This window comes from Cebus imitator, unplaced genomic scaffold (assembly GCF_001604975.1).
Source record: "Cebus imitator isolate Cc_AM_T3 unplaced genomic scaffold, Cebus_imitator-1.0 Scaffold31, whole genome shotgun sequence".
NCBI lineage: Eukaryota > Metazoa > Chordata > Mammalia > Primates > Cebidae > Cebus > Cebus imitator.
The window spans coordinates 4191122-4217910 of NW_016107346.1; the positions used below are offsets into that span (position 1 = coordinate 4191122).

The 26789-nt window shown below is 38.7% G+C and overlaps 1 protein-coding gene across 2 annotated transcripts in view; it reads right to left on the reverse strand.

Moving 5' to 3' along the window:
* Positions 1–26789, reverse strand: part of PLCB1 (phospholipase C beta 1) — a 731248-nt gene that overhangs the window by 170716 nt on the left and 533743 nt on the right. For both annotated transcript variants that reach the window (XM_017523921.2, XM_017523922.2), the window contains exons 11-12: positions 16381–16538; positions 5501–5583 (exon numbers count right to left, since the gene is read on the reverse strand). In XM_017523921.2, coding sequence (XP_017379410.1) covers positions 5501–5583; positions 16381–16538 — 241 coding nt within the window. The remainder of the gene's footprint in view (positions 1–5500; positions 5584–16380; positions 16539–26789) is intronic.

Below are 26789 nucleotides of genomic sequence, written 5' to 3' on the forward strand. Positions count from 1 at the left end.
AAACAAACATGTGCTTTAGGGGGGAAAGTGAGTTCTCTGGCATTTGAATATGAACTTCCAAAGTCACTACTTTCTTGGAACTGCAGGGAGAGGCTAAAGAGAGAGTCAAAGCACTTGCAAAGTCCTCCGCAGAAACCTTGCCCCTTTTCACCAGGCCTCTCTTGGCCTGTATGAGAGCTTACTAAATGGCTTATGCAGTCAACAGAATAAACTGCCACATTCCTCAGCAGTATTAGGGAGAAAAGAAAAACTGCTAATCAGAGACTTGACCCTGAAAAGCATTGGAGGACATTGCTGAAGGATAAGTCATTAGAAACTGTGTCTATGAGGCCTTTGGGAGCAGGCAGAGAAGTGGCTGACTTGGTAGGGCCAGCCCCGGGCATCCTTGGTTTCAGGTGTTCTTCCTCCAATGATAACTTGCACAGGGGTTCAAGCAGGTCAGCCTGCACTGTGGCAGCTGCTGCTGCTAAGAAGTACATTTGTGCTGGTATGACATTTCCAGAGTGCACTAAAGAAATGGCCAAGCCCTCCATTTCCCTTTCACAGCAGAACGCTATTCAATACCATGGAGCTTTACTTCTCTAAGTGTGGCCCCTGAACCATCAGCATCATCATCACCAGGAGCTTGTTAGAAATGCAGATTCTGAAGCAGAGACTCCGGGACAGTGGAGTCCGGGAGTCTGCATCTTAACAAGCCTTCTTGATTCTGGTGTCTGTTCAAGTTTGAAAACCACTGTGACTGATTAAAATAAGTCAACAGGTGCCGAAGTAGATGACATTTTTCCTGAGTGTTGGAAATTGGGAGCCTCAAATTATCTTTGCTCAAACACCTGGAGTGAAAGCAAGGCGTTTTACCTGAATGCCCTTCTTTCAGGATTTTCCAGGGAACCATATTCTCTCCAGTAGAGGAATTTCAGGGAGATGTCCCAAATATCCCCAAACAGGTGTCCTCTGAAGGCAGTCCTCAAATCAGGCCCAGATAAAGATTTTACTGGAGCCATGATTATCACTCAATTCCACTAAGGAATCACCTGAGCTGTTAATACTGTAGGTGACAGGATCAAGTGCACAGTCCCCTGATTCATGTAGCTGGGACAATAGCCTTGGAACATGCATTTTAAGCCAGCCTGCAGATAATTCTGATGCAGGTGGTTAATAAACCATGGTGCTTAGAGCTTAGTGCTTCCATTTCATTCACATCACCTGGGGTCTTATTAAAATGAAGAGTCCAACACAGAGTCTGGGGTGGGGCCCAGGACTCAGCTGAAGCTCTAACAAACTCTCCAGTGATGCAGACGCTCTTGGTTTGAGGACCACACTTTAAAGAGCAAGAATCTATGTTTAACTTAGGCATTTAGAACCTTTCTCAGGGCTGGGTGCGGTGGCTCGCAGCTGTAATCCCAGAACTTTGGGAGGCTAAGGTGGGCGTATTACCTGAGGTCAGGAGTTCGAGATCAGCCTGGCCAACATGGTGAAACCCTGTCTCTACTGAAATACAGAAGTTTGCTGGTCATGGGGGTGCACACCTGTAATCCCAGCTACTCAGGAGGCAGGAGAATCGCTTTAATCTGGGAGGCAGAGGTTGTAGTGAGCTGAGATTGCATCACTGCACTCCTGCCTGGGTGACAGAGTGAGACCCTGTCTCAAAAAAACAAAAACCTGCCTCAGAATCAACTGAAATGGACAGAATAAGCAAAAAGTAAATGAGCCATTTGGTAATCAGGCTATTCATGTTCTCATATACATGCACGCCCACCTGAGGGAACTAAATCAGAGCAGAGAGCAAATTGAATTGAAAAAGCCAGAGGAAAACAAACCGACTTTAATTGTGGGTCAGAACTGCAGAAATAAAAGACATCAAAATTGCAATTAGCAAAAAACAAAATCCTGAAGTGTTTAGAGCATCAGTATCAGCTACCATGGAGATGAAGTGAGAGGAAGAAAAATCACAAATGCATTTTGAACTTCAGGTCACAGCAGACATTTCTGAGCATAATAAAATACTCCTAAGGTGTGAGTACCTGGGACAAGAGGTCAGTTTTCTGACCGAGGAACTTGCCTGATTTCTTGGGGCTAAATCCTCCAAGTTGAACTAAAGCAACCTCCTTCCCTATCAAGGAAGAACCTGCAATCCACAGAAATTAAGAACTTACTCAAAATCTCACAGTTTTCTGTGGCTGAACATGGGTAAAAGTTACTTCACTTGAATTTGGTGAATCTTTTTATAAAAGTGCTAGTCACAAGTAGGATGTCAGTAAGTAGGGCTTTAAAAATATATTTTCAAGTCTTATTTCTAGAAATTCTAACTCAGGGTAAGGGTGTAGCTCAGGAATCTGTATTCTGAAGACACTTCATGGGGTTCTGATGTAGCAACAGGATATATGAAAGCAGCCGATAGCAGATTCCCTTTTGTTGTCTGTAGATAGGTGATTTCAGATATTGGGTGAGAAAACCAGAAATTTCAGTGACTTTTCTTTTTTCTAGTGTAAATTTGTTTTGGATGTGTGGCCCAAGTGAGCTGGGACTAGAGTTCTGAATCTGAAATTCCATATATGCAACACACAGGGGAATAAAAGAGTTCACCAGACATGGCAAATTGGTATCAGATATCTCGATGGTCTATTCCGAGGTCACTGTGTTGAGAAGGATTCTGAGGTTACTTTCAGGTTTAGCGGGAAAGAGCGCTTGCTGCTGCCTGCTATAGATTCGGGGACTAGATGAGGTGACTCTTAAGTCCAGCACAACATTTTACCAGCAAGGGGAAAGCTTATCGGTTTTCTTTGGGTGCGTGCTAGCCTCCCAGGAAAGAATAGTGGCTGAGCAGTTTTGATATCTGAAGGACAAGGGAAATATGAAGCAAGCAACGTCCACCCACTTGCTCCACAATAGAATTTTATCTTTTACTATTTCATTGCCATGACATTATCTCAGTGGCTTGGGACACAATCATGGCATCCTGGAAAGGCTGTTTTCCTGTTTTCTTTTGCCACATATGCATTATTAATGAACTTTTAATAGCTAAATTTATTATTTTTAAGCCAGTAAGGGCAGTACAATGGCACTAGTCTGTGTATGATGCAGAAATTAGTTTTCATGTCCAGTTTTGGATCTCTAAATGACTGGTGTGAAAAACTGTAAAAAAATCCTATGTTTAAGGTTTACAAGCCATAGAAGTGAACATTTGCTGGGCATTGCTTGGTGGATACTCTGGTTGTCTGAATTTGAGGTTTTGAAGGCTCATGACACTTCTGTTTAGGCATAGGAGATGTGTTGGTTAGAAGTGTGAGCTTTGAAGCCACACTAACTGGATTGGAATTCCCTCTCTGTCACATTTTAGCTACATGGCCTTGAGCAAGTTACTCTTCCTCTTTAGGACTCAGCTTTAACATCTGTAAAATGGCGAGAATCATAATATGACACATAGACGCACCTGGGTTTGTGGTGAGGCTTACATGAGCTGAGGCATGTAAAATATTTCAAAAGCTGCTTGGCACAAAGTGAATGTTTAATAAAGGTTAGCTGTTACATTGTTGTTAATGGTGATGGTTGATATTTTTCTGGGTATGTCAAGGAGAAGCTTAATTTAGCAGGTGTGAGAACACGGAATGGAACCGAAGCCTTTCATTTTGTCTAATTTAAGTAGAAACATCTCTTTAAGAAAATAAGTATGCCAGATGCCCTTCTTTTATTTAAAAAAAAATTAAAACACACCCTCAAGTCTGGAAACTACAATGCCTGAAAGAAAAGTGCTAAAGTATTGTGATATGGTTTGGATCTGCATCCTCGCCCAAATCTCATGTCAAATTGTAACCCCCAGTGTTGGAAGTGGGGCCTGGTGGGAGGCGACTGGATCGTGGGGGTGACTTCTCATGGTTTGACACCATCCTCCTTGGTGCTGTTGTTGTGATAGTGAGTTTTCATGAGATATGGTTGTTTAAAAGTGTGTGACATCTCCCCATTCTCTCTCTGTCCTCCTTCTACCATGTAAGACTCCTGTTCCTGCTTTGTCTTCTACCATGCGTAAAAGCTCCCTGAGGCCTCGCCAGAAGCAGATGCCACCATGCTTCCTGTACAAACTACGGAATTGTGAGCCAATTAAACCTCTTTTCTTCACAAATTACCCCGTCTCTGGCATTTCTTTATAGTAGTGCAAGAATGGACTAATACATATTGTTACAGCCCAATTACAAACGAATGGACAGAAAAGAGAAATTGTTTAACAGAGTCAATTGCAAAGCATAGCCGTCACATTAAACCAGGTATTAAATACAGCTACTAAAGAGGTGCCCCTTTGCGTAAGAACAGAAGTAGCATGGAACAGAATAAATTCCTCTCTCTTCATCTGACTCTTAGAAGCATTGGAGAAGCTGTGTGCCAAAGGCTTACATCATTCATTGGATGACTGTTGCATAATGAAACAGAACCACAAGCCAGTAAACGTAATATGGTTTTCCAGAGGGCAAATTCAAAAAATACAGATAATTATAAAATTGGTTCCTTTGAAATAAGGTTTCTCCATATTGACAAATTATCACACTTTAACTACTTAGAAATTCTTCAAGCTGAAATTTGCTCATGACCAATCTGCATCTTTAAGATTTAGTGAATTCTTTAAGAATTAGAGAATTGAAGCATGTGTTGCAAATTGCCGGGACAAAGAGGCTCAGTGACCTGGGAAACACTCTCAATAGGAAGGAGGGTAAAAGGAAACTTGTAATCCAAATTAGGACAGGTGCTGCTGGCTTTTAGTTGAAAAATCTGGCCTAGGTTCTTGAAATAAAAGAGAGGGTTTTCATTCTATATGGAGAACAATCTTTCATTCTGAAGCTCTTTAAAGTGAGTAACTACATGATAAACTAATATACATCTATTAGATATAAATATGTCTCTCATGGTAATTTATGATAAAATGAATATAAAACAGTGAAGTCAAAATAACATTTTCTTTGTGTAGCTTGGCAATAAGTGCAGGCTATTTTGAAATTGGCAAATATAAATATTAATAAACAGGGAAAGCCACTGAAAATGGGTAAGATGGAGGTTTGGTGAACTGAGTTCTGTGTAAGTGGAAAGTAATTCACAGCTCTCCCACCACCTGCCATGAGGTGAGGGAACTGCCCATTTTAAGGTGATAAAATGGACTCAAGTTGTGTGCAATAGAAGGAGCTAATGAAGGAGGGTTATAAAAGTGGCCCACAGCACCCCAAATCTATAAGAGACATGTATTGTGTAAGAAAACTTGTTCCACTGCATTGCAAAAAGTTCTTAATTTAAAAACCATACTATGATATGAAAATGGATCCTACAAGTCCAGTGGATTTTAATGTTGATTATATTTAAATGAATTCCACCATATACAAATGAAAACATGCCAGTTAATATATAACATGATTGAGGAATACCATTAATAATGTCAAATAATCTTAAATCTGATAAAAAAAATTGCTCAGTATGACCCATTCTGGAAAAAGACTCTTTCCTGAAGGTGTTGAATACTTACGAATCCACATGGTTCTCAAATGAAAGGAGAATTGGAAAAGGTGAAGTCTTAAACGCACACTCCGCAATTGCCTCTATCACTTCCTAAAAATGAGAACACATGCATATTCAGTATGCCAGAATTTTTAATCTGTATATTCTTGAGGGGTATTAAATAGTTGTCTTTTCCATTCAGAGAATTGTATCAAATGGCTTGAAATGGCTAGAAGGGATTTTGAGGGCTGCTGGACAGTGCTATTTCTGACTCTTGATTCTGCAACATAATAAGATGATTGGATTTTGGTGGAGGGGAGACAGAAATGCAAAGTAGAGGAGTCTCCTGTTTGTTAATTGAATCTATTTTTTTAATAATGAAAGAAATCTTATCATATTATAAACACTTTGGACAGGAAGAGAAGGCAAACATTTTCACCCACAAATCCACTTTCTGAACCAAACTATTGTTAGCATTTCATTATATTCACTTCCAGTCTGTTTCTCATGTATTTATATAACTTGGTTTTCATTACAGTATATACTCAAGTTGTATTTTTAGAAAGCATTGTTCGTGAGATGTAACTTTTTAGAGGTATAATCTGCCCATTGAACGTGTACAGTTCTATGTTTTTTAGTATATTCACAGTTATGTGAGCGTCTCCCAATTTACCAACATTTTTATCACCTCAGAAAAAGACCATGTACCCACTAGCAGTCACTCCCGCTTCTTGCACCCCACCCCACACACCTAGTCCCAGGCAACCATTCATCCACTTTGTCTTCACAGATTTGCCTATTCTAATTATTTCACATAAATGTAACCATACAATATAAGGCTGTTTGTGCCTGCCACCTTTCACTCAGCATATTTTCAAAGTTCATCCATGTCGTAACATGTATCAGTACTTCAATTTTCAATCTGCATTTTAAAAAACATAGGTCATAAGTTTCAATATATGTACAAAATTGTAGAGAGTAAAGGTACCAAAATTGATTTAACCATTCCCCAACTGTTGGACAGGTACATTTTCAGAGTTGTCATCCAAATAATTCCACAAAGAATATCCTCATTTTTTTTCTCTAATATCTTGAATGATTTTCTGGGAATGAATTCTAAGAAGGGAAATTCTTGATTTAAGAATATGAATACTCTTCTAGTCCCTCATGTATCTTCAAATTACTTTTCATTTTAGATTGCTGAGAGTAATGCATGCAGGACCAGGTTTCAATGCATATTCACCAGTTTTAGACATTATTTTTAAAAATGATTTTCTTATTTAACTGGTAGTAAAGTGCAGTCTCATTTATTGTTTAATTATATCGCTTACAGAAGTAGTGGTTTCATATTGCCATATACTTGTTTTTAGTTACATTTATTCTTTTCATATTCTCCTTTCAAGTAGGGATTTCCACTCCTATTCTTTGTGCCTGGGCCTTTTCTGCTATCGTCTCTACCTTCTCTATTCAATATATAGTGTTCTTTATATCCACTCCTGAAAGCTATTTCCCTCGCCCAGAGTATAAATAAGGCTTTCTAATTCTGTGCTACATTTGCATATATCCTCTAAGAAGGATTTGTCTTCATGGAGTGAGAAGAATCACTCTTACTGTTCCTTAGAAATGAGCTCATAGATTGTCTTTCATACATAATCAGTTTAACTTTCATGATAGTTGAACCTGCCAAAAAAAGGAAGCTCTATAAAAGGCAAGCAATATCAAGATTTTAAATCCTTTATTTATTTGAGCATAGGCTTTGGATTCAAATAGACTTTTTAATCCTTGCCTCTGAGACTTATAAGCTGTGTGACCTTGGGAAAATCACTTAACACCTTTGCATGGTGGTTTGCTGATCTATAAAGTGGGGGCAATAAACTTCATTTCACAGATCTGTTGTGAAGACGCAGCAAGAGGAGGCAAAGGACTCAGCTCCTGATGTATTCTCTATTCAACTAAGGTCCAGAGACATTAACTGACTTGCCTTAAGTCATAGAGAAGAGAATCTAAGATTAAACCCCAGGAAGATTTGTCTGACTGTAGAGCTTATCAATACCCAACCACTGCAGTAACTTCCATGCAGCTAATAATCTTAGCCAGCTAAGAGCAAAGCCCTCAAAAAGAACTGAGAATAGAGGTCATCAAGGATGTGAATACTAAGTGTGAAAAAAAGGACTGGATTTTGTTTATTTCATAAATTTGGCACTAATGTATCAGATAAAGGATAAATACAGTAGAGCCATTCTCTCCTCCTCTCCTTCTCTCACACCTTTCAGTTCATCAGCATTCTTGTCCAAAATAGATACAGAATACAGTCAAGTGTCAGCACCTCCACTGCTATCATCCTGATACAAAAACCACTGCAATGACTGCTGTGGTAGATTTTATCATTGTTCCCACATATATGCTTCCCCCTTCCTTTGTGAGGATCCTGTCTACACACTCTGTTGACCATAGGCTTGGCAGTGTGTTTTATTTTGGCCAAGGGCCTGTGTGGGAAAATGACATGTGCTGCTGCTGAGTAGAGTCTTGAAGACCCATCATGTCACCATCCTGCTGTTTCTCTTTCTCCCCTCCCAAGAGCCCAGTGATATCATAGATGGGGGTTGTTCTTTCAATATGAATTCCAAACAATAGCAATCAGACCAACAGCTGACATCGAACCTGAGCGAGAAGTAAATCTCTGTGGTTGTAAATCACTGTGATCCTGGGGGTATCTTATCATTGCAGCCGCGCCTAGGAGAAGCTGACTGACTTTTGACTGCTTTCCTGGCTTCTAGCGCTTGCTGCTGTATTCCACACCAAAGCCAGTCATTACTCCTAAACATGAGTAGACTCTTTTTTATAAACTTTCCAGTGACCTCCCATTTCACATGGAATGAAATCCAACATAATCTACACAGCCTAACTTGATCTGACACCTGTCATTTCTTTAAATTCATCTCCTTTTCCTCTCCCTCTCAGGCACCTGGATACAGTCCATTGATCTTGTTGCTTTTCTTTGAATATATCAAGGATGCTTTCATCTCACCGTTTTTGCACTTTGTTCCTTCAGTCAAAAATACTCTTATATGAAAGCATGATTTACTGTGTTACTTTGGGAGTAAGCAACAGCACCTGTGCCTAAGCATCACCTTACCAAAGACCTGCCTCCACCACCCAGACAGCATAACTCAGCTCTCTCTTTTCCTTGCCCACTGATTTAGATTGCTTTACCAGCATGTTTCTATGTGCCACATCTTTGTGTTTATTTTGATTTATCTTTCCTCACTAGATAGTATAAGATTCTTGATGTAAGAACTAGTTTTCTTCACTGTTCTGCTAAGGTACATTCTAGGTGCTCATGAAATACTTTCAAATGGATGAATGAACTGCTAAGATGTGACAGAAGAAAAACACACTAGCAATTTGTGTTCCCATTTATTCTTCTATTGACTAGTTCGGAGGTCAGAACACAATTTTTATAAATGACAAGGTAGTATTTTAAGCTTTTCTCGTCATATGGTTTCTATTTCTTTGGTAGCTATTCAACTCTGCCTTTGTAGCTTGTGATGATTAACTGTATGTGTCACCTTGACTGGGTCATGGGGTACCCAGATATTTGGTTAAATGTTTTTCTGGGTGTCTCTGTGAGGGGTTTCTGGATGAGATTAACATTTGAATTGATAGACTGAGTTAAGCAGCTTGTCCTCCCTAATGTGGGTTGGCCTCATTTAATCCACTGGAATCCTGAATAGGGGGAAAAAAAAAAGAGTAAAGGAGAATTTACTGTTTCTACCTGACTGTTTTTGAACTGGGACATTGGTCTTCTTCTACCTTGAGACTTGGACTTGGACTGGAGCTTACACATTAGCTCTCCTTGTTCTCAGCCCTTTGGACTAGGACTGGTATTGTACCATGGTCAGCTGGGTCTCCAGCTTGCCAACTGCAGATCTTGGGATTTCTCAGCCTCCAAAACCACATGGGCCAATTCCTTGGAGAGACAGTCCAGAGTAATACATAGCCCCAAAGCAGCCACAGATAATATATAAACAAGTAGATGTGGCTGTGTGTCAATAAAGCTTAATTCACAAAGGCAGATGGTAGGATAAATGTGGCCTGCACAAGATAGTTTGTTGACCCTTGAACTAGTCTGATCACTGGCCTAAGTAAAGCTTAAAACTTGACTGTAACCAAAGGTAAATCAAAGGTATTTGGTTAATCATTTAGTTAGTTATACTTAATCAAAGTATTAAGCAAAGCTTAAAACTTGATTGTAACTAAAGGTAAATTGTATTACAGAAGGTTGAATGTTGATTCATACTCAATAGCCAGATTAACTTTTTAACACCTTCATGGCTGAAATTTCCAATAAACATTGAGCCTTAAATTAAAAAAAAAAAAAACTCCTTCAAATATACATGTAAATAAAAGTATAATTAGTCTTTGCTAATAACTTTCATTTTTTCTTTTTTTTTTCAAACAAAGTCTTGCTCTGTTGCCCAAGTTGGAATACAGTGGCATGATCTCGGCTCACTGTAACTTCCACCTTCTTGGTTCAAGCCATTCTTGTGCCTCAGCTCCCAGGCAGTTGGGACTATAGGTACGTACCACCATGCCTGGCTAATTTTTTGTATTTTTAGTAGAGATGGGGTTTTGCCATGTTGGCCAGGCTGTTTTCAAACTTCTGACCTCAAGTGATCCGCCTGCCTCAGGCTCCCAAAGTGCTGGGATTACAGGCATGAGCCACTGCGCCCAGCCATCTCTGCTAACTTTTCTGATGACGGCTGTCTTCCTTTCTGATTGAGAACTTCTCCAGCTACCTTTAATAATGAATGTGGATTGTAGCCTCCTCTCTTTGGTATTTAGGTCAAGGAAAGTCAAATCTGACAGTGGGTAAGACTGACCCTTACTCTCCTCTTCTAATTTAGAAAGTGGGTATTTGGCTCCAGGTCAAATCTCTCTCATATCTTCCTTTATCTTTGGCTGATAAAATGCCAGTGCTTCCCTGGGCCTGCTTTTAGACTTGTAGGGAGTCCATGACCCTCCATCTTCCTAGCTCCCTGGGTTTGGATCTCTCCTCCCACAGTAGGGATGCTAGTGTGGTCTGAACTACAGTGACGCCACTGGGGTTCCTAGATTTTCCTGTCTCACTTCTCCTACTTTTCCCTTTGTCCTCCCTCTGGCATTGTGCACTTCTGATTTTGTGTGCTTGACTTAGGACTGAAGTTTGCAGTGGAACATCCAATCCTATCTATTTGTTCCCTTCTCTGCTCCTACTGGGCCCCTAACCAAGGTCTGGGTTGTGTTTAGTTTACTACAATTTGGGCTTTTGGCACCTTCCTGGAGGTGAAGCAGACGCCATGGGTTGAGCTTAGAGGATGCCCATACCTTTTACCATGGTAGCCTTACAGATGACTTATTTCAGACCCCCACCTTCGCTCTGGCTTAATAAGTCCATGCCTATGTTATATTTACAGAAAGCTAGCTAACATTTGTCTTTTAAGCATTTCGATGAAAATATCAAAAGCTAACATTTATAGAGTAGTCACTGCATGCCATGCATTTTTTCAGCAATATTTGTATATTAAGTAGGGTTATTGAATGCTTGCTTACGACCAGCCCAGGAGGTAAGCACTATTATCGTCTCCATTTTGCTGATAGCAAAGGAAACTTGCACTGGGAAGGAAGCTTCTTCAAGGTCTTGCAGCAACTGAATGGAAGAGCTGGTACTGGACCCCTGGCTGTCAGCTCCAGAGTAGCATCCTTACCCTCTGTGCTCACCTTTCCCCCTTTCCCAGTCATCCTCCTCCCTCCTGTCTCTGTCTACCTCTCCCCGTCTCTGCCATAACTTTAGCTAACAGCTTAGGAAGCCTTTTCAAGTCATTAAACTGGAAAAAAAGATTACTAAATTTCATCTCATAATTTTAGTTGGGAGCAACTGAAAACTTTAGAAGTTCCACTGGAGAACTTTCATGCTTTTGTGTCTTTGAAATATTTTGTATGGTGTGCATGATCAGTCAGGATGATAAAGCCAGTTTTAGCTTTTAAGTTTCACTCTTTCATATTTGCTATAATTGGTGGTCATTGGATGTGAAAGTACGGTAATGCTCCACTGCTCCTTATCAAGCCAAAACTGTTTTTCAGAGACTTGCAACACTAGATTCAATAATATATAAACCATATGGTTCAATTATTAAACACCAGTGGGACAAACTGCCCTTGAAATCCTTTATCCTTGACATACAACAGTAGGGTGTATTTGGATATCCATTTGATATGTCCATTTAGGTAGCAGTGAAATTGCATCCTAAATTATTATTTCTCTCAGGGAATAAATGATACTTTATTTTCAGAAATGCTCGATTTAACCTACTTAAATTTAATACATTTTCCTCATATATTTTATTACATTACCCAGTTTTCCATCCTGTATAATTGCTGATTAAAAGGAAGCTGCCTGAAGGGAGATAAACCACCCTGGGAAGGAGGTAGGTGGGTGGGTGGTGTCAAGCATAAAGAGAAAGGTAGGAGAAAAGAGAATGAAGACCAAGCGAATTGCCAGGTGATGGCTACCAGGAAGGCTAAGGTGATGAGGCATAGAAGCAGATACATAAGATAAATAGTAAAGCCAGCCTACAAAACATAAAGCCCTTCATAAAGAGGCTGAACGTCTCCTTTCTCAGAACATAATGACTTTTTATTTTGACCCATCCAGTAAACAGGGAGCAAATGCCAGTAGGATCTCTTGCTTTTGGGATCTATCACACAGCTTTTCAGATCACGCATACTGAAAGCAGATACACTGGATGACATAAAATTGAACTCTGCAACTAGTTTATTTTGCTGCTGCACTGTGCAGTATAGCTGTAGAATACACTCTAATTATACTGCGAATATCTGGCCCAAATGTTCAGGGCAGCTAAAACTGGCAAATGCTGGGGGAATGTTTTCCCTGCCTACTAACATATTCTGTGTAGGATGGAGAAAGACAAATTCACTTATCTGATGAGCAGAGGCAAGAAAGATTAAAAATGAAGGTTATGCTATATTTTATCTACTTGCTTTGGGAAGGAAAAATTCATTCAAAAACATTTATTGAGTACCTACTATATGTCAGGTTCTGCTCAAAGAAGAGAACTTGGGACAGATGAGGTAACAGAACAAACAGCCCTGTCTGTAGAACTTATACATTAATAGAAGAAGAGACAATAAACAAGGAATTAAGCAAATTAAGCAGAGTGTTAGAAGGTGATATGGTAAGTGCTTCAGGAAAATATAGTACTACAAAGTGGGGTTGTAGGGGGTTATGTCAGTGGTGTGGGGAGTGGGAGTGATTGCTGGTGACAGTATTAAATTGATCAGTCCCAGGAGGCCTTACTGAGAAGGTGACATTTGAGGAAGGCTTCAAGGAGGGAAAGGAAGAACCAGGCAGATACCTATGGGAAGAGCATTCCAGGCAGAGGGAAGAGCCTGTGCAAAGGTTGTGAGGTGGGACCAGCCTGGCACAGCCAAGGAACAGCAAAGTCAGTGTAGTTGGAGCCCATTGGGTGAGAGGGAAAGCAGTAAGAAACAAGGTAATGAGGGAATTGGAGATTATGTAGGACTTTGTGCCCTGTTTCCCTTCTCACTCTTTCTTACAAAGTCACCTTACACACTGGGTTCTGGGAAAGCAGACTGCATGCTAATAATCATGCAAGCAGTGCTGGAACTAGGATGAGGCAAGAGGGGCGACTAAGTGCAAGATTAAAAGAGACACTCTTTTTCTAGTGCCAACTCTGTGCTAACACAACCTTGAGAGGAAAGGCCGCCTTAAATTTTACTTGCTAGGAGACTTACTTGCCTTCCCCTCATCTCAGTCCTGATGCAAGGCATCCCTGCTACTGTTTATGTGTCTGCAAAATAGGTTGACATTTCTACTCCCACATCCATCCTCACCCACTATCACCTACCCACATCACAGCCAGAACTGTCTATTCTGCTATGTGCATTAGCAGGAGGAATAGCTGGAAAAACCAACTGGGATGATGAATTCACTCCTCTCTTTAGCCATCCTGGTCACCTCCCCACTCCCAACTCTAGCAGACAGAGAAAGAAAGAGTATTCTGGGCTAGATTTAGTCATTAAGCCTCTCACTCACTGGCAAGTGTGTGGATGTGGTTGAGAAGCCATGCTTCCAGAGCCAAGGAAGAGATGTTCAATCAGCCTGTGACTCTGGGATTACAGATGTAATTGAAGAACCACTTCTATGATCAAGTGCACAAGGAGAGTCACTCCAAGCTGACTCGATGGCAGGCAGAGGCCAACAAGCAAATGCTCCACATAAAATAAATATGCCTCAGGGTGTACTTGGTGTTTATTCTCCCGTGAGGAACTTAGAGAACTTGGAGGATTTTAAATTATTTAAAAAATAACAATTGCTCCTCACAATATCTCTTGAGGGTAGACAGGGCCGTGGCCTGGGGAGTGTGACAGGCCTTCTTGGCTGTGGGACGGTGTGTGGTGCCACCAGCTCTCAGCTCCATCGGGGCGTGTTGTCTGCCATTCCAGGAGCATCATCATCCACCAACAGACAGATGAGCCCAAGCTGCACTGGCTCCACAACAGGGTCATCTGTCTCTACTTTTTCTTAAAAAGCCCCACTATGTTCGTCTGGTATCTTAGGTAGTTGACAAAGGACAATAGCAAGGTCTGAGAGGGAGGGAGTGGGACTATGGAAATGAATTAAAAAAAAAAAAAACATTGATTTTCCACTTAAGAAAATGAAAGGGTCATAATAGTGCTCAATTTCAGGAACAGACATTGCTTTTAAAGATTTTGATCAGAATTAATGTCAACCCCATATTAAGCTCTGTTGTAAAATTTAAGTGAAGGGTGCTATTTTCTCTAATTATTGCATTGTAGGCTAAGTTGAAGAAATCATGAAAAGTCAAACTCCTTAGGCACAACATAATACATATATTTTTAGGTGTGAATGATATTACTGCTGAAAATGTTTTTATTATTATCTACTATAGCAACTTTGATCAGAAAAATCCTTCTGTCTAAACAGAAACTTGCCTGTCCCTTGAAAATTTTGCTTCTTGTTAGCGGCTCTCTTTGGTGATCACTGTTTATTTTCTCATATCTCAAATGTTTCACAGCTAGAAGCTGGGGTTTGGGATCTTTTTTCTCTCAGTGCTACTTGTGAAACATTACCTTTCAATCTTCTAAAAAAAAAATCCTAGTTCATATAAGGCAGCTAAATGAGTTTTCACCTCTTCTTCACTTCTGCTATCTACTGAGACACCCCCATTCAGCAAAGAGTTGGTAAGTGGCTCACTGTCTTCTTCATCCAAAACTTTGTCACCAACCTTGGTGATATTAACATTGAATTCATCCCATATTCTAGTTTCTCAGTATTCTGATCTTCCATTTTCAATGGCCTTGTCTCCACTCACCTTAGTTACCTACATACTTGGACTCTGTTTCCTTGGTTGCTTTGGATGAGAGTTGGTGACCCAGAGCCAATACTTCCCTGAGACCCACGTATCCCAGGCAATGGGGCTCATGCCATGGGACCTAGTGCAAGAGGTTATCCTCTGGGCCTTCTCTTTTGATTCCCATTTAAAGGGGCAAAAAAGCCTGAGGCAGCCAAGAGAGCAAGTTCCCTGAAGCCCAGAACTTCTTTCTCCTCACTCTCCAAGTACCTAGGACCCCAGATTTCCCCTACCCCAATAGCCCCAGCCCACTGGGGATGGTTCTTTGCCAGAGATGTGGACAGACCTTAGCTGTTTGGGCTTGGGTGTCCATACACATGAATGTGTGTCCCTTTACGGTGCAAAATAGAGCTAAGGGTAGAAGGAGAAGAGAGACCAAGCACACCTCCATTCCTCACCAACAAGAATGACTGATGCATCTTTATCAATAACAGCTTTAGTCCTGCCTCCTAAACAGGATTTATTAAGATACCCTGTCATAGGATTGTTTCTGCTTCCCGACAGTACCCAATCTATAGCAAAATCCTTCTCCCTTGAATCATTTCCCAAATCACCTATTATAAGCCCAAGTCCTGTAAGTCTTCTCTAATACACATTTACTGAGACATCCCAGCTCCCCACAACATGTGTTCTCCTTTGTTGTATGAGCAAATAATCCCAAGGTGACCATGTGTATGTTCCTAGGGGTCTTTCACTGATAGATATCAACATTCTAAAATCTAGCATCATAGAATGGTGTGATGCTTATATAACAACTAACAGATCAAGATAAAGAAAGCAGAAAAAATCTAGAGTTACATGAAACAATATTAATGAACCTTCTAAACGATGTGGAGTGAAAAAAGCAAGTCACAAAATAATGCATACTATAGTGTGAATCAATTTACAAGTGAAAAAAAAATTGGCGAAGCTACATCATTTAGGGCTGCACATAAATCTGTATTTTGTGCTCTAACGAAGTGCAAAGTAGGGACCACTGTAATAGGATGGTGATCACCTCTGAGGGTAAGCAGGCCATTCTGACGGGAATAAATACATGGAAGTGTTTCAGGTACCCCCAAGTTTCTATTTCTTGATTAGATGGTAGTTACATGGATGCATATTTTATAGCCATTAGTTAAGGTGTATAAATAAGTTGTCTGTATTCTCTATGTATATTTCACAAAAATAAAATGCAAGAAATTAAGAGTAAGAGTGCTAAAGAGGACAAGAAAAATAGATTGATATTTCCTTTCACAGAACAGTTTCCTTAGAATTTGGTTAGCATAAATTAATTCACCTGATGCCAATTATTCATGAATAAACAGCTACATTTTAGTCTCTGAAATTGCAAAGATGATTAACAGCCTTTGGATTTAATTGTGATCATTGGGACTTTCTACCTTAGAAGACTTTAACCAAAAGGGATCAGGTGTCCCCAGCTGCCTCTCTTAGTAACATTCATATACTCTACCTTGAAAGATATTTCAGTTGTCATGGTGAAGCCATGGGTGATGACAGGTTCCTCTTCTGCAGTCCGTCCCTTCCAGCAGTCCAGCTCCACACAGCGACAACCAGACAGGAGCACTTGGCGATACATCTCAACAGAGGAGTTTCCAGCCAGTTGGCCAGCTATAAAACACCAACAAAACAAACCCCAGATTCCCATGAAACAAGGAAGGCAGTGGTGCCTTCTCAGAAAGACACTTCAATAATGGGAAAACAAAGAGTCTAAGAGCTGCAGCAGTTATTCTTTGCTTTTCTTCTGCCTCAACATAACAGAAGGTAATGGCACAATCTCAAATAGAATTCCTAGCAGTGCTTTGGGGAAAGATAAAAATAACAATGTAACAATAACAAAGATGTATGTTTGTTAACTATTTACCATGTGCCAATTACAGGTCTTTGGACTGTGTATCTATCAAACAATCTCTGTGGCTTAACTACTTTTTTAAAAAAATACCTATTTCACATAATAAAAATGGCACAGAGATCAGTTGCCCAAGTTTCCAATGCTAGGGAGTAGAAGATCCAGGACTATAGCATTGAAACACACTCTTTTAATTCTGACTGCCTCCCGATGAGAGTTTGTTGGAAGACTTTCTGCTATATAAGTCAGCTGCCTCTGAAACATTTGCTGAAGATGCAAATGCTGAGGAAAGCTAAATATTGTGTTTTTAAAAGTGTTCTTTTTGTAAAAATAAATTTAAATTAAAGGAGTGTAAAACTTGTTCTCTAATAATTACAAAACATTGTTGAAAGAAACTAAAGAAGTCACAAATGAGTAGAAATACATCTCATGATCATTGAGCAGAAGACTTGGTATTGCTAAGATGACACTACTCCCCACATTGGTCTAAAGATTCAATTCTTATTAAAATCTCACAAGGCCTTTTTTTTAATTTACAAGTTGATTCCAAGTTCATATAGAAATGTAAGAAACCTTAAATAGCCAAAAGCAATCTTGAAAAATAAGAACGAATTTGGAGGAATCACACTTCTCAAAACTTACAACAAAGCTACAGTAATCAAGATCATGTGGTATTGGCATAAAGATAGACATATAGATTAATGGAAATAGAATTGAGATTTCCAAAATAAACCCTCAATTTATGGTCAACTGACTTTCGACAATTGCCAAGACAATTCGTTGCAGAAAGAATAGTCTTTTCAATAGAGTGTTGGGACAAATGGATAGCCACATGCAAAAAANAAAAAAAAAAAAAAAATAGACGAAGAAGAAAAAGTTGCAGGAGCGACTTATATAGTAATACCATATAAAACTAAACTCAAATTGCAACAAGAATATAAGTGTAAGAGCTAAAACTACAAAACCTATAGGAGAAAACACAGCAGTAAATTTTTATGACCTGGATTAGGCAATGGTTTTGTAGATATTACACCAAAAGCACAAGCAACAGAAGAAAAAGATAAACTTTACCAAAATTGGACTTTTGTGACTAGAACTAACATACCCTAGTGAAGTGATGAGAATTATTATAATCAAGGCACCTGAAAGGTCTGAGGGCAACAGTACACAGGGCATGGAAGCCAAATGTTCCCATTTTACTTAAGTCAACAGAAATCACTGATTTCAGGATAAATTATTTTTGAAAACATCATAATAAATAGCTCTTGCAACAGGCCCATTAGCAACATACAAATTGAAGTCTTTGGTTTTCCAAAGACTATATTTTCTTTGATTTATACTCTATAAGCCCCAATCATTTTTTTAAGTTTTTCTTCTTTTTTCTTTGAGATGGGATCTCACCCTATCACCCAGGCTGGAGTGTGGTGGCATGATCATAGCTCACTGTAGCCTCAACCTCCAGGGCTCGTCATCCTCCTTCCTCAGCCTCCTAAGTAGCTGGGACCACAGGTGTGTCCCAGCATGCCCAACTAATTTTGTATTTTGTTTAGAGACAAGGTCTCCTTATGTTGCCCAGGTTGGTATCAAACTCCTGGGCTCAACTGATTCTCCTGACTCTGCCTCAGGAAGTGCTGAGATTATAGGCATAAATTACCATATTTGGCCGACCATCATTTTTTTTTAAATAGCCAGTTAAAAGATGACATATTGACGCAAACTATTAAAATGACTTTGAAATGGACAAGATGTGCCCCTTGGAGACACAGGACAGAGAAAATGGGATTAAGCCTACTAGCTTAATTTTATTTTTATATGCATGTCATAATACTCAACCATCAGCATAACAAAAGGATGACATTTTTGATTCCTACAAAGCCCTAGTAAATATAATGAAAGGCTGATTAAGTGAGTCTGCATAATCATTTACCTCTACTGGAAAAATAGGATGTTTTTAACACAAAAATACATTTGGAAAAGCAAAAATGTTGATAAAATGATCTAAAAAGTTCCTGAGGCTGGCTAATCAAACTGCCATTCATAATTGCCCCAAAGTTCATTGTCATGGCAAAGATTTATAAAGGTCTTTGCTACATTAGGGACAAGGGGACAGTGGGGGTAAAGGGGAAAAGACAAACATTTATATGCTATTCTTAAACTTAAAGGGGAACTACCATAGCTAAAGGAAGTGAATAATTCAAATATTATCAGGTTAATTAATTTAAAATACTTGCTCCTGCAGAAAATTGCACTGGTATTAAAGAATAGAGCATATTTTTGTGTGTGTACTGTTTAGAGAATTAAGTACATTATTGACTATATCAACACAATTACATATTGTACAATTTCTGAGCCAATTTCATTAATACTTGTTGAATGTTACTAACTTTAGTAAGGATGGTGTGATGAATTTAATCAGATTTAACAGTGTATCAAAGTAGGTAGATACCTAACAGACACTAGAGCATTCTGTCATAAGAGGTTCAAAGTTTTGAGAAACATTTCCTTGGATTTTCTTGAGAATATTTTTTGTCAAAGAACAATTAGAAGGAATTTGATGTATTTTTTGAATGTTAATCAGTTAATGTTTTGAAAGGCATGGTAAGGCATGAAGTTGGGTTTGTGAGGTGCAAAGGAATGTGGGGAAAAAAACTAAAGAATAAAATAGAGAAAGAGTTTATTGTCCAACACCTAAGACCAACAGAATCCCTCCAAGGTAAACTTATTGTTCATTCTTAAAATAAATACTTTTTATTATAAATGAAAGTCTCCCAAGGAAAGCATGCTTTGAGAAAACCCACATTTATCCATAATTATCCTATTCCTTGGAATGCATATTAGGTCCCCTGTATGTTTTATTTCATTTATGGAAATATTTTTCAAACATATGTATTCATATTCTCTGTTATTATCTCCTTTTCTGCCTTAAGCCTCAAAGCTGATTTATTTTTGTTCCCTAAATTTCTTAATGCCTCATTATTACATCTCATCTACCAATTATATCTCCATTTGAATATATTCAATAAATATATCTCCTGGGGCTAGGGGATCGCTGGAGGTTGATATTAGTGGCATATCATAAGTCATTCAACCCTTGGTATTTCTGAAACTAGTATTTGACATCATTTCTCCCTGGCTCTGAACACCCTCTGGAATACATTCCAAGCCCATGATTGAACTTGGGAGCTGAAGCTCCTTCTCAGAGTAATTCATAATACTGCCTCGAGTCACAGCTCTGCAACTTCTCACTTGACTGCATTCATTTTGGGTGGCTGGTTACATTCCCTTGAGCTTTGTCTCAGATTACCCAAGGCATCCAGGGATAGAAGAAAAACAGAAGATCAAAAATAGCAGTCCCTCTATTAACACAAGCTTCTGAAGAATTTCTCTTCTTGCAGTGGCTGATGATTAATTGCCTGTTTATATATTTATCATTAATGTCTTCCCTTCAACCTCCAGGGTAAGAAGGTTCCAGAATGTGATCTATTTTTTAAGTCAGTGGCATTCTTCAATAGTCATTGTCCCCTTGAATAGATGGAGATGAGGACTATATTTCCTTGCTTTCAATGCTATGACAGCCCTTCAGGGCATATAATCTCATGGCTACACCTGAAGAAACTGTCCAAAATGCACAGAATGTATTATTTGTCTTGACCATCTCTAGATGCATCCATTGGATCTGATTTCTCCCTTACATGGTATCTACCTGTTGCCCCAGTGAAACCATGGTGCCGTCTTGAACACAGAGCAAATTGACATGAGACGGCTTAGGAGACAAAGCATCTATGGAAGAGCCCAAAGTTATTTCCACTCTTGAGAAAACAACTTCAAGCATATGCCTTACTGATTATAGGAGCTTCACTGTTATGTGTTTGTACATATTCCCCAAAACATTTTCTGTGGGAGGCAAAATACTGGTTACTGGGGATATGAAAATGACATGAGACATATTCTTTAACCCTTACCATCTAGGTAGGGAGGAAAATGTAAATCTCTTCCAATTCTTACACTTCTGGTTGCTTCCTGTCTCTTCTTTCTCTTTTCCCTTGCCAATAAAATATTTTATCTAGGTTCTGATATGCTTCAGGGTCTTCTCTGAAACCATGGGGTAAATCTTGATTCTTTTCAATCAGTCATGGTAGTTCCATGGCCATGTTAGCAATTAATGTGGGCATTGCTGTGTGGTGTGACTCTGAGCTATATATAACATGGCATAAAGAATAGCTACCAGATTGAGGGGATGGAGGTGGGGGGCTGTCAGGGAACTACTAGGAACATTTTCTTCACTCTTAGAAGGGTCACAAGAACTTCCGCCATGCCCTTGGTGGATCCTGATTCACAGGGAAGTAACACTTAGGGTGCACAGTCATCACGAAATCATAAGGGGACCAAAAAGATAGAAGGCACCTGGGTCTTCCTTGATAGGAATGAATTCCTTATTTAACCAACCCTCCACCACTCTGCTTCTGGGTGTCTTGCTGTGTGAGCCAATACACAGCTTAAATCTTTAAGCCATTAAATAATAGCAGACTATTACTTTTAGCCACAAGGACCCTGGATGTTTTAATTTATCTCAGTTTTACAAACAAAGAAACCAAGGCTCAGGAGAGTTAAGTATGTCATTCACTTAAAGGCCATTTCAAACTGGGCCCTGTTTATTTCCTTAGCTCACCTTCTTTCCATTCTACCACCCAACTTTCTTAGGTCTGTATGTGCTTTAAACCAAAAGCAAATGATTAGAGGTTGCATATGCTAAAGGCTAACTGAGTGGGAGAGACGGGGAAGACAGAAGGGATGCTCAAAGTCTGGGTTGGTAGCAGATGACTGGCAAGGGCACAGCTAGGTCTTGAATCATTTTTAGAACTTTTCTGCAGCTAAGAACTTACACATGAAGAGAGGAGCTGAATGATTATCAGAAACATTCAGTCAGATAATTTAATTCATCAGAGTATTGAGGATAGCAAAACCCTCAAATCTAATGGGTTCTTTCTTATCTAAATGAAGATATTAACTATCCTGAGATAGACTATTTTGCTTTTGCAGTCTTTCTGAAGTCTTTATCTCCCAAATGGTTTCGAGTATGGGGAGGTTTATGAAGAGGTGCACAAGTGTAGGTTGAATTTACTCCATACTGTTTCTTCCTGGGAGAATTTTTTTTTTCTTGAGTCATAAGGGTGGATTTCTAAAGGAAAAACAATACTTTAAAACATAATCACTACTGGGGTTACTGCCAAAATCATCCAAAATCCAAAAAGTGACCATGATAATTAAAAGCCAACTTATTCATTGCATCGATTTCTCTCAATGATCCAATTTATTTTTCCTTCTGGGCATTTTGATATTCAACAAAGGGGCAGTAATGAGCAGAGGAATAGATATAGTAATAATGCATTGCTAAACTCATTGGTTTTCACTCTGTATATTTAATTTTTACAATCCTTTTGGATGCTCAAAGAAAATACCCTGAATATTGAAATTCTTCCTGTTTGGATTTAGATAACATCTTTCAGAAATATTAGTTCTTAAAATGCTCCACAAAAATAAGTTGGTTGGTAACAAGAAGGATGAAGAGGTAATGGCTGCAAGACTCTGATCCTTTCATCTTATATTCAAAACACATTATGGTAAGTACTAACCTTCGTTTGCACCTAGCATTCCTTAAACTCATTTGAATAGGATAACTTTCTTTTTTCCACCAATCACTCTTTGTATGAAATAATGTTTCTATAGACACAGTTTCTACTTGTTTGGAAAATGGCTTTAAAGTACAAAAAATAAATTATTTTCTAGAGATTAGTTAAAAAATTTAATTGGATTCTATTGAGTTAGGCATTGGTTATATTTTTATTTTATAATAATCTTAATTGGTTTGGGGTAGCTTGAATGTTTATATCATAGAAATCTGAGTTTATCCAAAGGCTTCTGAGAAATAGGACTTCTACATTACTTTCATCTGTAATTAAAACAATGATTCTACCAATAATACGTGACATAAAACCAAATTTTGACCCACAGGTCAAAACAGCATTTCAGGCAAAACTTCAAGAGCCTGTATCTATATTTTTGTATAGTTGTTTTTCCTAATTAAATGGAATTCTCCTTAATTTCCTTGCAGGAAAATAAATGACTGATACTGGGGCAAAGTAATATTGTGAGAATATAGATTTGACTGCCTTTGCAAAAATTATGACAGTGCGAGAAATCTGACAGAGCTGACTCCATCTTGCTTCTAACCTCGCAAACTAACTGTCTTTGTTCATTCCTGAGCATAGGCCAAGATAACTATGGGAGGAAATTAGTCTATAGTTTGATTTTAAAACAAAGATGACAACAGTGCCTTTCCAAAACTAATCCCCTCCTTGCCTGGGGACAAAAACAACTTTTGTAAAACTAACAAATTGACCACAAGGTTGGAATTATGGCTCAGGACTGAGTTCATGAGATTTGTAACCTCCCTAATTGCTCCTATATATAACATCACTATTATAAAATCTAAAGCTGGTGTTTGAGGTATTTTTCAGACCTTGCATTTTCATGGACCAACTGGTGTCACACATCCAGTGACCCATGCCAAGAAAAGAAACAGACTCAACTTCTTCCAGGGACTAAGTCCAAGAAGACAGCTTTGACCCCCATGTCATTTCTTTCCCGACTCAACCAATCAGCACTCCCCATTCTCTAACCTCTACAACCCCCACCTGCCTATCATTTAAAAATCCTAGCCTCTGAATTCTCAGAGAGACTGCTTTGAGAAATACGTCCCATCCTTCTTCTCAGCTGCCTTGCAACAAGTAAACTTTCTCTTCTGTAACACCTGCTGTTCTCCATGTATTGGTTTTTACTTGGCAACAGGCAAGAAGAACCAGGTTTGGTGATTACAGGCTTATCTAATGCAAACCTTAGTATAATAATACAGAGCTCAGAAAAGGGAGCAAGATAAAAAACAACAACAACAAAATCCCTTAGATGAGAATACAATTTAACATAGTTAAGATAGTTTAAAAAACTGAACATTTGAAAATATGTGTATTCTAATAGCACTAGAAATTAAATAGTTGAAGAGATAATTGATCAGAAACCAGGTAAATAAATCAGATGGTGGTGATACAAAACCATCGTAAAGAAATTTGGAGACAGCTATTAGATTCTTTCTTCATAAAATAATAAATGCTTATATTTCCTAATAGCTGAAAGTGTCACATACCCTTCTTAGTCTGATCAGACATTAATATGCCAACACCCTCAAATTTAAACTAGCCTCACACAATGGAGTCAAATTTTCTACCACATCTGTGTTTACCAAGCTATACATAGGAAAGGCATGAATGACTTAGAAGAAATTAATTTGATTGTAATTTTTAGTGAAATACAATTTAAAAACTGCATATACAAATTTGAACTACATTCTGTAGTTTTACTATTTGTATTAATATTGAAAAATTTCTTAATATGATTATTAGGTTGTCAGTAAAGCAAATGAGTTAGTATATATAATCTATTAGGTAACAATATTACTAAAGAGAGCACAGCTCAGCAAAATCAGCATACAAGGGGCATACCTTAATGTAATAAAAGCCATTTATGAAAAACCCACAGCCAACATAATACTGAATGGGGAAAAGTTAAAAGCATTCCTCCTGAGAATGGAAATAAGACAAGGGTGCCCATTCTCATCACTCTTCTTCAACACAGTACTGGAAGTCTTAGCCAGAGCAATCGGACAAGAGAAAGAAATAAAGGGCATTCAAATTGGTAAAGAGGAAGTCAAACTGTTCCTGTGTGCTGATGATATGATTGTTTACCTTGAAAACACTAAGGACTCCTCTAGAAAGCTCCTAGAACTGATAAAAGAATACAGCAAAGTTTCCAGATACAAGATTAATGTACAGAGTAGCTCTTCTATATACCAACAGTGACCAACCAGATAATCAAATTAAGAACTCAACCCTTTTACAATAGCTGGAAAAAATTTAGATACTTAGGAACATACCTAACAAAGGAGCTGAAAGATTTCTACAAGAAAAACTACAAAACACTCTTCAAAGAAATCATAGACGACACAAACAGATGGAAACACATTCCATGCTCATGGATGGGTAGAATCAATACTGTGAAAATAACCATACTGCCAAAAGCAATCTACAAAATCAACACAATCTTCATCAAAATACCACCATCATTTTTCACAGAGTTATAAAAAACAATTCTAAAATTCATATGGAACAAAAAAAAGAGCCCACATAGCCAAAGCAAGACTAAGCAAAAAGAACAAATCTGGAGGCATCACACTACCTGATTTCAAACTATACTCTAAGGCCATAGTCACCAAAACAGTGTGGTACTGGTAGAAAAACAGGCACATATACCAATGGAACATAATAGAGAACCCAGAAATAAACCCAAATACTTGTAGCCAACTCATCTTCAACAAAGCAAACAAAAACATACCCAAGTGAGGAAAGGACACCCTTTTCAACAAATTGTGCTGGAATAATTCGCTAGCTAATAAAGGAAAATGAAACTGGATCCTCATCTCTCACCTTATACAAAAATCAACTCAAGATGGATTAAGGACTTAAACCTAAGACCTGAAACTATAAAATTCTAGAGCATAACATTGGAAAAACCCTTCTAGACTTTGGCTTAGGCAAGGATTTCATGACCAAAAATTGCTTTTGGGTAAAAGCAATTGCAACAAAAACAAAGACAAATAGCTGGGACCTAATTAAACTAAAGACCTTTTGCACAGCAAAAGGAACAGTCAGCAGAGTAAACAGACAATTCACAGAGTGTGAGAAAATCTTCACAATCTATACATCTGACAAAGTACTAATATCCAGAATCTACAACGAACTCAAACAAATCAATAAGAAAAAAAAAAACTCATCAAAAAGTGAGACATGAATAGACAATTCTCAAAAGAAGATATACAAATGATCAACAAACATATGAAAAAATGCTCAACATCACTAATGGTCAAGGAAATGCAAATCAAAACCACAGTGTGACACCACCTTACTCATTTATAAGAATGGCCATAATCTAAGAATCAAAAAACAGTTGATTTTGGCATGGATGCAGTGATCAGAGAACACTTCTACACTGCTGGTGAGAATGTTAACGAGTACAACCACCATGAAAAACGTTATGGAGATTTCTTAAAGAACTAAAAGTAGAACTATTATTTGATCCAGCAATCCCACTATTGGGTATCTACCCAGAGGGAAAAAAAGTCATTATTTGAAAAAGACACTTGCACATGCATGCTTACAGCAGCACAATTCACAATAGCAAAATTGTGGAATCAACCAAGATACCCATCAATCAATGAGTGGATAAAGAAACTGTGGTATGTGTATATGATAGAATACTACTCTGCCATAAAAAGGAAGGAATTAACAGCATTTGCAATGACTTGGATGAGATTAGAGACTATTTTTCTCAGTGAAGTGACTCAGGAATGGAGAACCAAATATCCTATGTTCTCACTGACATGTGGGAGCTAAACTATGAGGAAGCAAAGGCATAAGAATGATACAATAGACTTTGGGGACTTGGGAGCAGGGTAAGGGATAAAAGACAACAAATACGGTGCAGTGTCTACTGCTCAGGTGATGGGTGCATCAGGATCTCACAAATCTCCATTAAAGAACTTACTCATGTAATCAAGTACGACCTGTACCCCAAGAACTTATGGAAAAATAATATTAAAAAAAAGAATTTAAACTGGGGACAGGCACAGTGGCTCATGCCTTTAATCCCAGCACTTTGGGAGGTTGAGGCAGGAGGACTGCTTGAGCTCAGGAGTCTGAGACCAGCCTGGGCAACACAGAGAGACCCTATCTATACAAGAATAAAAAATTAGCCATGTGTGGTGACACATGCCTCTGGTTTCAGCTACTAAGAAGGCTGAAGTGGGAGGACTGTTTGAGACAAAAAGATCAAGGCTACAGTGAGCTATCATCATGCCACTGTACTCCAGCCTGGGCAACAGAGCAAGACTCTGTCTCAAAAAA